Source organism: Dendropsophus ebraccatus, chromosome 8, assembly GCF_027789765.1.
Source record: "Dendropsophus ebraccatus isolate aDenEbr1 chromosome 8, aDenEbr1.pat, whole genome shotgun sequence".
NCBI classification, from domain to species: domain Eukaryota; kingdom Metazoa; phylum Chordata; class Amphibia; order Anura; family Hylidae; genus Dendropsophus; species Dendropsophus ebraccatus.
In genome coordinates this window covers 10,377,411-10,392,199 of record NC_091461.1, presented here as the reverse complement: position 1 = coordinate 10,392,199, position 14,789 = coordinate 10,377,411, and the positions used below count along the sequence as shown (strand labels likewise).

At 40.8% G+C, this 14,789-nt stretch overlaps 1 protein-coding gene across 2 annotated transcripts in view; it reads left to right on the top strand.

The window, feature by feature from the left end:
• Nucleotides 1-14,789, top strand: part of RBM20 (RNA binding motif protein 20) — a 157,478-nt gene that overhangs the window by 132,617 nt on the left and 10,072 nt on the right. Inside the window, exons 8-13 of one of the 2 annotated variants that reach the window (XM_069979791.1) lie at nt 3,542-3,621; nt 3,704-4,319; nt 5,778-5,876; nt 8,846-9,413; nt 11,793-11,894; nt 12,058-12,179. In XM_069979791.1, coding sequence (XP_069835892.1) covers nt 3,542-3,621; nt 3,704-4,319; nt 5,778-5,876; nt 8,846-9,413; nt 11,793-11,894; nt 12,058-12,179 — 1,587 coding nt within the window. Of the gene's footprint in view, nt 1-3,541; nt 3,622-3,703; nt 4,320-5,774; nt 5,877-8,845; nt 9,414-11,792; nt 11,895-12,057; nt 12,180-14,789 lie in introns of both variants that reach the window. The other variant, XM_069979789.1, reaches the window with a different exon arrangement.

Below are 14,789 nucleotides of genomic sequence, written 5' to 3'. Positions count from 1 at the left end.
ACATTCATTGTATATTCTCAGAATATCTAGTCTAGTTCAATGGAGGTAGAAAGATGATGCAGCCGTCATGCAATAACTATGAGATAAAGCAGCTATATGGAGCTCTTAGGTCCTCCCCTGCTCTGCTCCCCCAATGCCTGGCCACTTCCCAGTTTGGGTGTTGGATATTAGGAAATACCCAGCCATTTACTGGGTGCGGTGGGGTCCCATCTCAGCCAGAGATTGGCTGAATAGGCATTTCCTTTTAGACAAAGTGTTTTTTCTTTTTCTCTGATTAACGATAATCGATTGCCAACGAGTGGTTTTGCAAATGACCTTAAGTCATTCACCATAATACATGAAACAATAGTCGTTAGTATTACAGTCATTATTACAATTGTTCAAAAGATTTGACAACGATTTTATGGTCAAATCAAAAGGTGCGATCAACGACACATGAATTTACGTTAGTCATATGATAGTTGCCGCATACACATGGAAAGATTATCACTTACATTTGAATTAGATTGGAAAGTGCTGCACAGCAAGACTGGGTTATGTGAGAATGGCTTCATTGGGAATACAGGTGAATACACTTTTAGGGTGTCTTCACGCTGCGAGTTGTGCACCAAAATCCACTGTGATACTGTGTACTCTTATGGCCTATGGGCTCTACATGCTCAAAGCGGATTTTCATTCCACTGGGAGAATGTAGCCAGTGACCCGGATCGTCAGTGGATCTGGTTCACTGTGATGGGACATCGCCAAGCAGCTAGGTTACGTAGCACAGAATATTGCAGTGGATTTTGCTGCAGAACCCGTGGCATGAAATCCACTGCCATACGCTACAAGAGAAGCCTTCCTTAATGTTTTAGCCGTGAGCACATCTGCATATAAGAGTTCCCAGACAACCCCAAAGATGTTGCCTAGTTTGGTACCTAATGATGCAGCTTTTTACAAATATTTTACTACCGCTCTGAAAGCTATACTTTTCTTCTATTGGCATACTGTTTGAGGGCTTCATGTTTTGTGTGGTCAGTTGTGTTTTTAATGGCACATATAAAGTATTGTTTAATTTATCATTTAGAGGGGAGGACTTTGTTAAAAAACTACAATTATGCCACATTCAACGTCCATTATCCAGGCTTTACAAGACAAGCCAACAATCAGGCTACCAACCTAAAAATAGGTCCAAAGCGGAGCATGCAACTATGCCGCAAACAATTGACATTAATATGATAGGAAATGCATGGAATAACAGGAGAGTTATATACAGGAGTATATAGGAGTAAGTAATTTTTTATTAGTGATCTGTACATGTGACATCAAATGGTTTCACCTGAAAGAGTCGATAGTTTGCCACCCATGGATGGCATTGTGCTGTTACTGTGTTCTACTGCACCCACCTAATAGCCTTTGCTATGTGTGTATATGGAAAGTTCCACCGCACAGCACATGTCATCCTCAACCAGATATAGATATAGGTCACTGATTTGTCAGATTCTGATTTATGGCTTTTACAAACATTATAGCCTGTAACAAACTACTATCTTAGGTCATTCCATGAAACAGATGATCATATCCATCAGTTTGTCAGATGTAATATGTACTGTAGTATATGTACTATACATGTATATGTACATATATGAACTATAGTATAGATACATCTGGGAAAACACCATATAGCTGTCACAGTTTTTTGTGCTACACATCAGCTAAACCACCCAAGTTGTCACATTTCTGTCCTGGAGAAACTTGATGAGCAATACATTTTACCTAAGAACAGATATAGAGAATAGTAAATCACTTGAGAGCTGAATAGTATTAATAGATTGAACCCGATACCCTTCAGTGGTGTATACATTATATATACATTAACCCCTGATGGCCAGCAGGACTGAGGGAAGGCTGTATTTAGCTCCTGTCTAGGCTTATGTTATACCAAACTTGCCAGGAGGGGTTGTGCATTCCTCGGCATTTAATTCTGGGGCATTGGCTTGTTGGTGGCAGCTGCACAACCTTCTGACCTGGACTTCTCCTGACCTAAGGGATTAGCCTGAACATGTGCTTCTGGTAACAGAGTAACACTGTACTTTTCATGTGAGATACAAACAGTTGCGGTAATGCTTTACATACTAGTAACGCTACTACTTATATATATACAAACTACTGCGCATCGCAACTTGAAGTATTGCATTGTCTGCTAAAGAAGATCTGCCTTACATCGAGTCTATTACTTTTAGGCTAGGTTTCCACTACGGGAATGTAGCGGCATTCATCGGGGAAAGGTAGCCGTCTAGTGATAATGACAGCTGCAAATAATGATCCTGATATGACGAGACGCCGGCCACCTTTCCCCGCTATGATGTAGGATAATTTCAGTAATTAGTAGTCTGCATATCAGGCTACATTCTGTTAGCACTGTCAAAGCTTCTGTGCATGCATCTGTAGGCTATTTCACATACCATATTTTTGTTGCCAGTTTGACGGCTGTTTTTGGAAAGACATTTTGAGGCCAAATAACCGTTATTTGTATAATTATGGCCGTCAATATAAAATAACGGCTGTTATTTGTCCTCAAAATGACAGCCATCCTACAAAGCGGCCATCAAACATCCCAAAAATACAGTGTGTGAACCTAGCCTTTCTCTGTTCTATATAACAGTAGGCTATGTTCACACGCTGTAAAATAACATCCGCCATTAGAAATTAAAATAACATGTTTCTGTGGAAACAACAGCGGTTAACACAATGTATAAAATTTGTGTTTGTGTTATTAATTTGCTGCCGTTAAGTTGTTCACACATAATACTTTTTTCACCAGCCTTTGTATTAAAACCAATGGACCTTTTAATTAAGGATGCACCCAAAAGGTCCATCTTTGACTTTGAACTAGAATAATGTTCCACCGGCCGCTATTGCAATGACGGCTGTTGGAACATCTTAAACCACGGCCTTTGTTTGGCACTCAATTAATGGAAAATTCTGGTGGTTTGGCTTCCTCTTGCGCCTGATTTACCATGATTGATGCCTGATAGATTTCTGCACCCACCGTATGCCAGGTGCAGGCAGGTCAGGCTGGATTCACTAAGAGGTGTACGCCTTTAAGTGAATCCAGCAGGGCAATCGGGTGCGGGGCCATATTTAAGACCAGCGTACTTGTCAACAGTGTTCATCAATGTCCTCCGATGTGTTCACATCTTGCTTCCTCAGTACTTTGGAGATACAATGTGACAACCTGACATACCTGTGTTCTGGAAGTGGGCTCTCTCAGTTTATTGGTCCAGATGGTTATAGAGATTATAGCAAGTCACACTTTTGAGAACAGGAGTTATCGAAACAAGACAACCCCTTTATGCTGATCAACATATCCATGGTTTGAATACCAGAAAAAATCATTTTACATCATTTTAAGTTTGCACTGTGTGTGGGTGTAATTCATGAGTGCTAGCTATCAATTACATGTATAATAGATGTCAGACGGGTGGGTCTATGATCTAGGATTACATGTAGATCTCTCATCACATATAATTCCACATATTCAATATGATTTTCTTTGTAGAAGCCTGGTAAGACTGTTGATGCCATTATCCATGATATACATTCACAGAGGGAAAGAGACATGTTTCGTGATACAGACAGGTGAGCTATTATTATATTTAGGTTTTATAAAATATGGTCTTTTTTTCTGTGCCAATTGTGACAGATTTGTTTTTCCTTGCAGATATCGAAATGAAAGGCCTCGATCACGCAGTCCTGTGAGCCGCTCCTTGTCCCCAAGGTCCCACACTCCAAGCTTCACATCATGTAGCTCGCATAGTCCATTGGGAACATCTAGAACAGAGTGGGGAAATGGAAGGGATTCCTGGGATCAACAAGGGTATAGCAGGTGGGAGGATGACCGGGAGCAAGGTACATGGAGGGAATGTGGGGAAGAAAAAAGAGACAGGACAGACCATTGGGTACATGATCGGAGGCACTACAACAGACAGACTGACAAGCCAGAACTCGATGAGCGAATTGATTCATCTAGAGGACACAGGGACAAACATGGCAATTCTCACTCATCATCCAGGTACAAAAGCAGAGAAGGAGAACACTACAGGAAGGAAGCCAAGCTAAAATCTGAAACAAAGGTCACAAATACATCTGAAAAAATGAAAAGGAAAGAAGAGGGCAAGTCGCGAGATGACAAAGGTAGTCCTACAAAAGAGACAATAAAAAAGGACACATCTGAGTCAAGTAAAGTGACTGAAGGCAGCACGCAGAAGAATATGGATACAAAAACTAAAGTGAATGAAACAAGTGAAGATGTTAAAGAAAGCAAAGACAATGAACCGGTAAGTCAGTGTTCTGTGTGAGATTGTAGGGTGAACTTGGGATAATAAGAGAAAGATTCACTCAGCCTAATATTTAAGTTCTTTGTTTTTTTGTTAGTTCTTCCCTTTTACACTAACAGCTGCTAATCATATAAAACAACAATAAATAAGCTAATACCCTCCAAATCCTGTGCTGCTCCTGTGCTAATGCTTCTCTGGTCTTCTGCTCGTCCCTGTTTACTGGGCTCCTGCAGTGAAATGATGTGTCTCCTGCAGTTGATCATCGGCTGTAGTGGTGACCTGTTGACACCAATATGGTGACTGCCGTGACTCTGGTTACTGGTTTTTCACTTGAGATGGGTGAACAGAGAATGGCGGGGGAAACAGGGAACAGTTGGCTCCACAGCAGGGGCTGGTGACGTACATTTATGGGGTTGTATAAATCCTTTACAGTTCCTAGCCCCTTCCTTATGTCTCACATTTAAATACATAAGCTTTAAGGGACAAAAATCACAATTATAATAATAATTATATATATGGATCTCAATAGGCAGAAAATTAAGAATTTGTGGCCGATGGATGGGGGATTCTGGAGGGGGAACAAATAAACTTCTTTGATAAAGCGATAAAGCGATATAACCAGGGCCACATGCTTACAGAGCCTCCCCTGATGTCTATATAATGCATGGACACAGAGGGGAAGCAATGCAGCAGATGAGTCCAACGCTCATAGAGAATGACGGCTCCATTCATTCTCTATGGGCATCGGACCTATTTCTGGTGCGCGCGCCGGGCTTCCGACGATATCTCGGCAGCGGGAGCGGCTCCAGGAGCGGGACTTCGTGCACCGCGGTAAGTATAAGGGCCCAGTAACGCTAATCGGCCGGATCGTCCCCATTTGGCCCGATTCGGCCGATTATCGTCGGTGAAATAGAGAGAATGATCAGCCGATGATCGTGTCATCGGCTGATCGTTCATTTAGGGCCAGACCTAAAATCATCGTTCCCCCACCGCGCATCGCTACGGTTGAATAGCGGTGCGTGGCGGGCGACCGACGATTTGACAGCAGCATCATACATTACCTGTCTAGGCTTCTTCTCCACGCCGCTGTCTGCATCCACGGGTCCCGCGCGCTCTATCTTCTGAATGGCCGGTCAGCTGACGGAGCGCTCAGCCAATCACAGGGCGGGACCGCTGCGGACTGTGATTAGCGGAGTGTGGCCTGTCAGCTGACCGGCCATTCAGAAGATAGAGCGCGCGGAACCCTGGGATGAAGACAGCGCGGAGAAGCCTGGACAGGTAATGTATTACTGCTGCTGCAAGGGCTGCAAGGAGATCATCGGTAACGGGGGGGGGGGGGGGGGGGGGGACAGGTTCCCTTTAAAGCATAAGAACTAAAAAAAATTAATGAATGCAAACTGCAGACATGCTTTATATCACATTAACGATAGTAGATAATATTCTTGTATGATTTAGCAGACAGACACAAAGGAAAAGGAAATGAACCATAACCATGCGCTAGACAAAGACAGTTCGGGGTTGGAAGAACCAGATATCACTCCAACAACAAAGAAAAAAGTAGGTTAAATTTTATTTTGTTAACATTTAATGTCTATGTTATATATATATCTATTTTTAATGTTTATATTCAGGAAAAGCACGAATAGCTTGTGGTATGTTTAGGTATTCCTATTCTATAAGTAGCATAAAATAAAGCAAGGTCAGATGCTAAGATCTTAAAGGCTCTATTACACAAAGTGATTATGGGCCATATTTGGCTGATTATTATCGATCATTATGGCCAATAATCGCTTTGTGTAATAAAAGGCAATGATCAGCCGACAGGCACAATGTTGTCTTTCAGTGTCTTTTAGGCGACAACGATGGCAATGATCTGCTGACATCGCTCTGTGCAATAGAAGCATGGGCTCCCCAGACAATTTAAATATCGTCCAGGGAGCCCCACCCCCGCAGTTACCCCCTCATTGTCAGCACATTTAATAGTGTCAGCGAGTGGGAAACTAGGAGCAAGCGAGCACTGACCTTTTAGGTCGGCGCACGCTTGCTCTTTCTGATCGCCCCGTGTATTAGAGGCTTTAGTGCAGCCTGAGGCTGGGTGCATATTAAAAAGAGCACAAGGGAAGTCCTCTACTTTTTTTAAATTAATCTTTTCAATTGAGATTTTAAACAAAGCAGAGTGACAGAACAAGATGTGGTCAATTTAAATCATAAGGATAAGGGGGCAGTCATAAGTTCCGTGCACGGTCCGTAATTACACACAATGTGCAACGGAAAGGACTTTGAAGTTCCCGGCATGATCATTCATAATGATGCCATGAGCTCTGAAACTATTTACATCTTTGCTCTACTATACTGACAATATGTCAGATTAAAACAGTTTCAGAGCTCCTGGCATCATAATGAATGATCATGCTGGAAACTCCAAAGTCCTTTCTGTTTCATATTATCTGTAATTACAGACTGTGCACAGAATGTGTCAATGCCCCCTTATGGTCGGGAAAGGACTTAAAGAAGTAGAAGTGCAGGAGCATTTAGGAGAAGGATATTGTGACAAGTATTAATACCACTTCTTATTTTTTTTAAACCCAAGCGTCCTTTTCACAGTTTTTTTTAAATGTTTATTAACATGCGTACAACAAAGGTTAGGTGATAAAAAAGAAAGCAGTTCTTCAGTGAGCCTTCAATGTGTTCCCACAAGTCTTTAGCAGAGCTACTAACATGCCCTTTAATCTAATAATAAATCAACAATTTGCCATGTTAACCCACCCGTCATTAAGAGACGGTATTGCATGAACTTGAGCATTTAGAGCCTAAAAAAAGAACTGTACCCATTGATGAAAATGATCCGTTGACTTGTGTCCCCGGCCTATGTTATTTCATCTGTAGCAGTCGAATTTGATATATAGTTGACACTGGATTGCATAGCTGTTGTGTAAGGAAATTGCCCTGCAATGACCTTGCCTTGTAGCTTTGCTTTACTAAATTTTTTGTACATGTTTGCTCCAGGTATAAATTACTTTGCAAGACTTTTCTTGGCAATAGTAACTCAAAGGCACATGTGTCAGATATATATCAGATGGAGCACAGACGCAACACGGTTTACACTAGTTATAACTATATATGTCCCTCTTCTGTGCTTATCCCGTCATAGACATTGAAGTGCCACTTCTATCACTTACTTCAGGTAGCAAATGGTACATGATACATTGTGGTTAATGGATATTTGTGTTGAAAAAAATGTCCTGGGAATACCTCCAGATCTATCGCTTTCTATTCATGAGCTAATGCTATCAATATCTGTGTGGGCAGACAAACTGGTCCTGTAAGCACGGACGCTGGCTATTATAGCACTACTTACTTTCCTTTAGGGCACCGAAAACTAGATTATTAGACAGCAAGACCTGATGATACTCCAGCAAATGTAACAGTTGGGGATTCTTATATATCAACACACTAACTTCTAAAAGCCTTTAGTTACTTGGTTAATGTATTGGAATAGCTCATACATACACAGTGGTTCCTTGGATTACGAGTATAATTCGTTCCAGGAAGGCGCTTGTAATCCAAATCCACTCTGAAACCAAAGCAAATTTTCCATAAGTTATCATACAAATGCAGAAAATTGGTTCCCCGTCCCAAAAATAATATTGTTTTTATTGTGAATAACATGTAAAACAAATGAAACAAACATTCAGAAACAGCAGAATACGCGATAAGTTACTGTACAGTATAGCAATCAGCATGTGGAGTATAATGTATAGTAACTACATAACCCTGATAACACAGCAGCAGCTTGTAGATAGAGGATGGAACTGCAGATCCCCATAATGCAGTAGTGTAGTACAACAGGCTAGAATAGAGAAGCAGGGCTGCTGTTAGAGGTCTGTGTGGTCACATGACAGCAATGGGGAAGGGGTGTGTGTTCAGCATGGACCAATCAGGAAGTGAGAATCACAGAGCTGTGCAGGACAGTGACAGAATATTTTCTCTACAGCAGTGTGTGTAGCTGAGTGTAAGTGCAGGCACAATATAGCAGCAGTATGTATAGCTGACTTTGAGTGCAGGCACACTATAGAAGGAATGGAGAGGATGGGAAACACAAGGGCTGACAGAGACTGCAGGGAGCATGAAGGAATGAGCAGGACAGATGTGGGCACAGTATAGCAGCACTCTGTCTTGGGAGAGAGGGGTTACCTCTATGGAGACATTATCTCCACAGTACTGTCCCCTGATGTGGGCCCCAGCCTGAAGTGGATCTGCTATGATTTGTAAGTTGAAGGAGACCTCCTGGGTCAGAGTACAGGGCTGCAGACCCCGCTATGCAGAGCATGCCCCTCCCCCTCCCACCCAGTACAGGGAGCTCTTAAACCAAGTTACAAGTTCAAAAAATTTTGAGCTCTTCTTGCAAAACGCTCTCAATCCAAATTCATCTTAAACCACTTTTATTGTTTCACACTCCTCATGGTTTAAGAGTTAAATAAAAATGGCAACATTGTATAACTCTGTGGTATCTATATCAATCACAGGAGGAGGACTGGGACAGTGGAAGTGAAGTAGAAGGTGAAATCTGGTACCCAACCAACATGGAGGAACTTGTGACAGTAGATGAAGTGGGCGAAGAAGATCTTATTGTAGAACCAGATATTACAGAGCTTGAAGAAATTGTTTCTGTTGTCCCTAAGGACGGTGAGAACTGCATTCAGATGTGTGCACTCGATATTGACGCTGTGAACTTACAATGTCGGTTTAATCAGAGAAGCAGGAGTGAGTGCTCGTCTGTAGTGCTGAGCTGCACATCGCTTAGAGGAAGTGCCAGCCCTGACAGTAGCTGCTGCGATCCAGCTGTAAATGTGCCCAATGTAAATGTGAACTCTAAGGAAAAGTGCGACGAACTGGAAGAAAACGAAAAAAGTCCTAACAGGCTCCACATCCAGGAACCAGCAAGAGACTGTATAGGCGACATTACAGATACTGTAGATAAAGGCAGTTCAGATCTGTACAAGGGAATGGGCTCTCCTACAGACAGCAGTGTGACTATGGTGGACATACAAGAGGAAAGGCGAAATAAAAGAGAAAGAGAGCTCTCCACTTCTGGTAAGTTACAAGGGGGGGGGGGTGATACATTTAGATCCTTCAATGAATATAATTCTCATTCTAAAAAGTTATATATTAAATACATTCTTATGGTATTGTGTGTATATTATAGAAATATATTGTACACTTGTAATACCTTGTATGCATTTAAATAGTGGAGTACAAGTTGTACATGCAAAAATTGTTATTTTATGTGGAATACAAGCATTTTCTGAGGCAGACATCCATGGCCTACATGTACGTCATACATCATGGAAGCCTTGCCCTCTCCAGATGCTGGCGGCTGCTGTCAGTAGCTAGCAGCCAGCATCAGCAATTGGCACAAATCGAGCTTAAATGCTTTTTATTTTACTTGTTGCCACTGACAATGCCAACAGGAGTGTCATTACAAGGTACAACTGGTCCTGGAAACAAAAAGATCTCATATCTGTAGATGGAAATATAAGACTTATTGCCAGGGCAAAGAGGAAAAAATTGCAATTGCAAATAAAAATTGGCTTTGACTTTAAAGGGAACCAATCAGCACGATTGTGCTGATAAAGCTCCCAGCTGCCCTACATAGATGTCCTAACCAGCCCCCCTACCATACATGCTGTTTCTTCCTCCTGTTAGAAGCCCTTTTTGCCTGTCACTCACCCCTGTAGAGCACGCTGACAGGCAGAGGGCTGTTACTTGTAACTCCACCCGTTGCCTAGTCCACATCGCGCTGACTACCCCACATGCCGGATTAAAAGTTTTTCCTGGATATCAAGCTATGGAGGAAGCTATGGTAGGGGCGCTGGTTAGGATATACATGTAGTGCAGTTGGGGGCTTTATCAGCACAATCATTTAAAGGGAACCTATCTTTGGACCATTCCATTCTGAGAAAAATGCAATAAATGACATTAGATAAATTATAATACTTTTTAAAATATATAACATTGGAAAACCCAATAATTGCCTGCGGAATTAAAGAAAACAGGTTTTACATCCATTTGGAGGGGCGGAGCTAACTTTATAATATGTTAATTTGCTTGACTAGGAAACGGTTTTTAGTAAAGGGTTAATCTGCTAGACAAGCAGATCTGCTAGGGGAGGGGACAGGCTTCTTATAAGGGGTTAATCTGAGTCTTTGCAAAAAAAAAACAGCTAGCCAAAGTACTACTATACTTCTAGCATCTTTCTTCTTCTTCAAAAAGTTACCTGAAATGTCAGGTATGCCTTAAAGGGGATCTGTCAGCTATAATTCATGTTCCAAACTGCTGACACTGTTAGGCTATTAAGATACCTCATATATCCAACTGGATGTAGAAAAATGCTTTTATTCTCTGATGCAAGGAGGCTTTTCCAAGTTCCTGAAAAGCTGCAAGCTGTAATGCCTCCTCTCTCCCCCTTCCTTCTGACACCTGGAAGCTGAGCCCCTTGCAGGGTCAGGTATGGGAGTACAGGAGGAGGAGGTGTTACAGCTTGCTGCACTTCTGGAGCTCAGCAACCTCTTTGACTCTTTTTACTATAAAATAAAAGCACTTCAGCATTTTTCTACATTATGGAAGTGCAGACAGATGTATGAAAGGTACACTGTGCCTTTTTGTCCTAACCGGTATCGGACAGTATCAGCCGTTCAGATTGCACAGTCTTTCTGCCAAATAAGAGCTAAATTAGATCCCATACACATTCCAGTCCCAGAGATTCCCTAATACTAAAACCCCTTCACATAACATGTTAGTGTTGGTATTAGGGAAGCTCTAGGAATGAAATGAATATAGAATCATCCATATTGAATATCTAAGTGCTGTGGAATATGTTAATGATATATAAAGATCATTATTATAGTGGTGCATTAATGTAATGTGGATGCCAGAGAAATCAAATCCACAAAGCCATCTATATTAAGTGCAATCACTCCTCTTACAGACCACACAGTAGGTGAGTCTCTTCCAATCCAGTATTCTTTTCACATTTGCCATCATTGATTGACTGAAGAGAACAGCTGATTTCCAGTGACATTTCTCTTACTAATATCATCCATTTCAGTGTAGTCCAGCCAACACAGTTACCTCTTATAAATTCTATGAAACGCTATGCTTTACTAAAATGTATTCAACATGGTGGTATTATTAGAATTTCTTCTTTTAGCAGTCAGATCGTTTTGATAACACCCAGGGCTGCCAGGAATATCCATTCCATTCCTTTGCCCTGTAAATCTATGAGGAAATGCAGGCTGAATTTTTATTTGGTGCTCTGCGATCTGACAGCCATTGACAGACTATTGACAGCCTATAGATTTGGGTGAATGAATCTTTGTGCGTCTCTGTATTTTCCTTACTTGTCTATGTTTCCTGATACTGTCATTAGGAATTAAAGTGTTTTGTTTGATTGAAGCATTTTTTTATAAACAGAAGAGAAGTCTCCAGAAGTTTCAGAACTAGAAACAAAAGATCTTCATTCTTCACCCTCCTGGGAGCAAGATGACGTCTATACTGAGCTGAACATACCGCTAGGTATATAGAGAACAATTTGTCTATTATTATTATTTGTGCTAAATATATCTGTGATCAACTACAGATGACTAGTATCAAATGGAATCATAAAGTGGAAGGAGTAGCTGTGAGTTGGCTTTAGAGTTGACTTTTTTTTTTTAACCATTGTGACTCTTGCACATAGGTGTAGAATTTGTGGTTCCAAGGACTGGATTCTACTGCAAACTTTGTGGTCTCTTCTACACCAGTGAGGAAGCAGCAAAAACATCTCACTGCCGGAGCCGAGTACACTACAAAAACCTGCAGGTACTACAGTCTACAAGCACCTTTAAAAAACAAAAATGGATTACAAAGCAATGTATTATGTGGGAATTTATTGACCTATTGCACCATTACCCTATTGGTGAGGGTCCGCTCTATCAGTTATCAACTATCCACTGGGTTGGTGATAATTTGGCTTGACTGGAACACCAGCAGAGTGTAAAATACATACAAAGAATGAGTCCATGTTGGCATGAGGATTTAGTTGTCACAGGCTTTACCCTTTAGATTGCAAGAATATGTGGTAAAGTAGTTATATAATGGGCATGCTGCAGACTTTACAACCCACAGTAGTCCCTGAAATCTGCAGCCACAAACCCATGCACTGTAATGTAGTGTATTTTTCTTCAGTTCCATGCTGAAAACAAATCCATCACACTTGAATGCAGCCTAAAAGTTGCAAAAAGTTAAAAACCACTTTGTTTGCCATGGCTACAGCCATTTTATAGTTCTTTAGTATTATTGTTTCTTTTCTTTGTAAAAACCCTCAGCATGTTTACTACATATAATACATTCTAAACTCTATTCACATCACATTTATGGCCTCTGTATAACACATGGCTAGGGGAAAGCTTACAACATCTACACCACCACAGCCCCTAAGGGGTTGGAAAAAGAGAGAGGCCCCAGGCGGGATGTGATCAGACACTGGTAAAATCACAACACGCAGCAATACATAAGTAGACAAGTGATGAAGGGGAAACTAAAGAAAATATATATAAAAAAAAAAGTTTAAAAAGAAATCAATAATTCATACCACAACCTTTTATTTTTCATACAAAAATAAGATAAATACAAACATAATTGCCATGACCCTGTCTGTAAATGTCAGAACTATTATGTTTTTTATTTTTTTAAACATTTTGAATGCTATATAGGGGGGAAAAAATGCCAGTTCTAAATTTGTTGTTTTTGGTCACCTTGCCTCACAAAATGAAAGATCAAAAAGATCAAAAAGTCACATGGACCACAAAAAGGTTCCAATAAAAACTACAGATTACCCTACAAAAAAAAAAAAAAAACTAGCTCCCACAAGCTTCAGCAATGAACCAAATGTAATAAGTTGTAGGTGAAAATTGCGACACAGAGTTTGCTAATTTTTGTTTGTTTTATTTTAAATCAATTAGTGCCAGAAAGTTATATAGATTTGTAATTTATTTAAAAATCTCCAGTTTTTCAGTGCTTATCAGTTGCTGTATGTCCTGCAGGAAGTGGTGTATTCTTACACAGTGCTCTCTGCTGCCATCTCTGTCAGGAACTGTCCAGAGCAAGAAAAGTTTGCTTGCTGCTGCTCTGGACAGTTCCTGACATGGACAGAGGTGGCAGCAGAGAGCACTGTGTCAGACTGGAAAAAAATACACCACTTCCTGCTAATAAAAACTGGAGATTTTTAAAATAGAAGTAGATGATAAATCTATATAACTTTCGGACACCAGTTGATCTGCAAGAGAAATATTTTCGTCAAAGTACCCCTTTAAAAAGTAGATCATAGCAAAAAATATATAAATTAGGTATCAACATAATCATACTCACCTGAAGAATAAGGTTAACCTGTCATTTTCATTGCACATTATTCACTATAAAAAACATTTATAAAAAAACTGGATACACAAAAAATTGTATATTATGTTATCAATATTTTCAAAAGTGAGGATGATAAAACAAACAAAAAAATGGCTGCATCCTTAGGGGTTAATATATCACTCCTACAAATAAAGTCCATTATATCTGCTCTGTGGGCAAATTATTTTAAAATAGCAGGCTAATAACTTTACATTGAGGTCTGCCAGTGAGGCTGCAGCAGCTGGTGTGACGGGAGCAGTGAATGAAAGCCTCTAATCACTGCACCGTCAGCACTGGGGGACTGTCTCGTGGAGACCATACTTTTGTAGAGTACTATGTCTTCCTAAATCCCTAGAGCAGAAAGTACAGATTAGAGTAATGCTATTTCCTGACCCCTACTGTGTTTATTGGGCCCTACTACATTCTACATACACACATTAAACATAAGGCCTACTTTTTATAGGAAACATTTCCGAGACACATGCAATGACTGTAGATGATGAGGGCTGAGTGGCCTTAAAGTGTCACTGCACCTTTGCCTTTTCACACAATATCACACACTTGTATAAGCTTTGAGACAACTGTACAACCCATGTGCAGTCTAGGGAGCAGGCTCTCAAACTTACAATGTTTGGCCAGCTTTAGCGTCGACCTGTCAGCAGCTGAACAGTGGTAAAATAAGCCCACAGCTACACATGGCTTCTAATCGGGATTCCAGGAATATCTTTTTTTTTTTTTTTTTTTTTTACTATTATCACAGTCCTCACCAGCATCGAGATGTGAGCCTTTTATCCTCCTATCTCCAGCAGTCTATTCATTATTACCAAAAGCAGCATGACAATGAGAGGTAACACCTACATATAGGTAACACAGGAACACACCATTGTCCTTAAGACCCTATTACACGAAACGACGTATTCGGCCAATATCGGCCGTTATGGATGATAATCGTCTTGTGTAATAGAAGGCAATGAACAGCTCACATAACCGATGTCGGCTGGTCGTTCCCGTTGTTTGTCTTTCAACATGTTG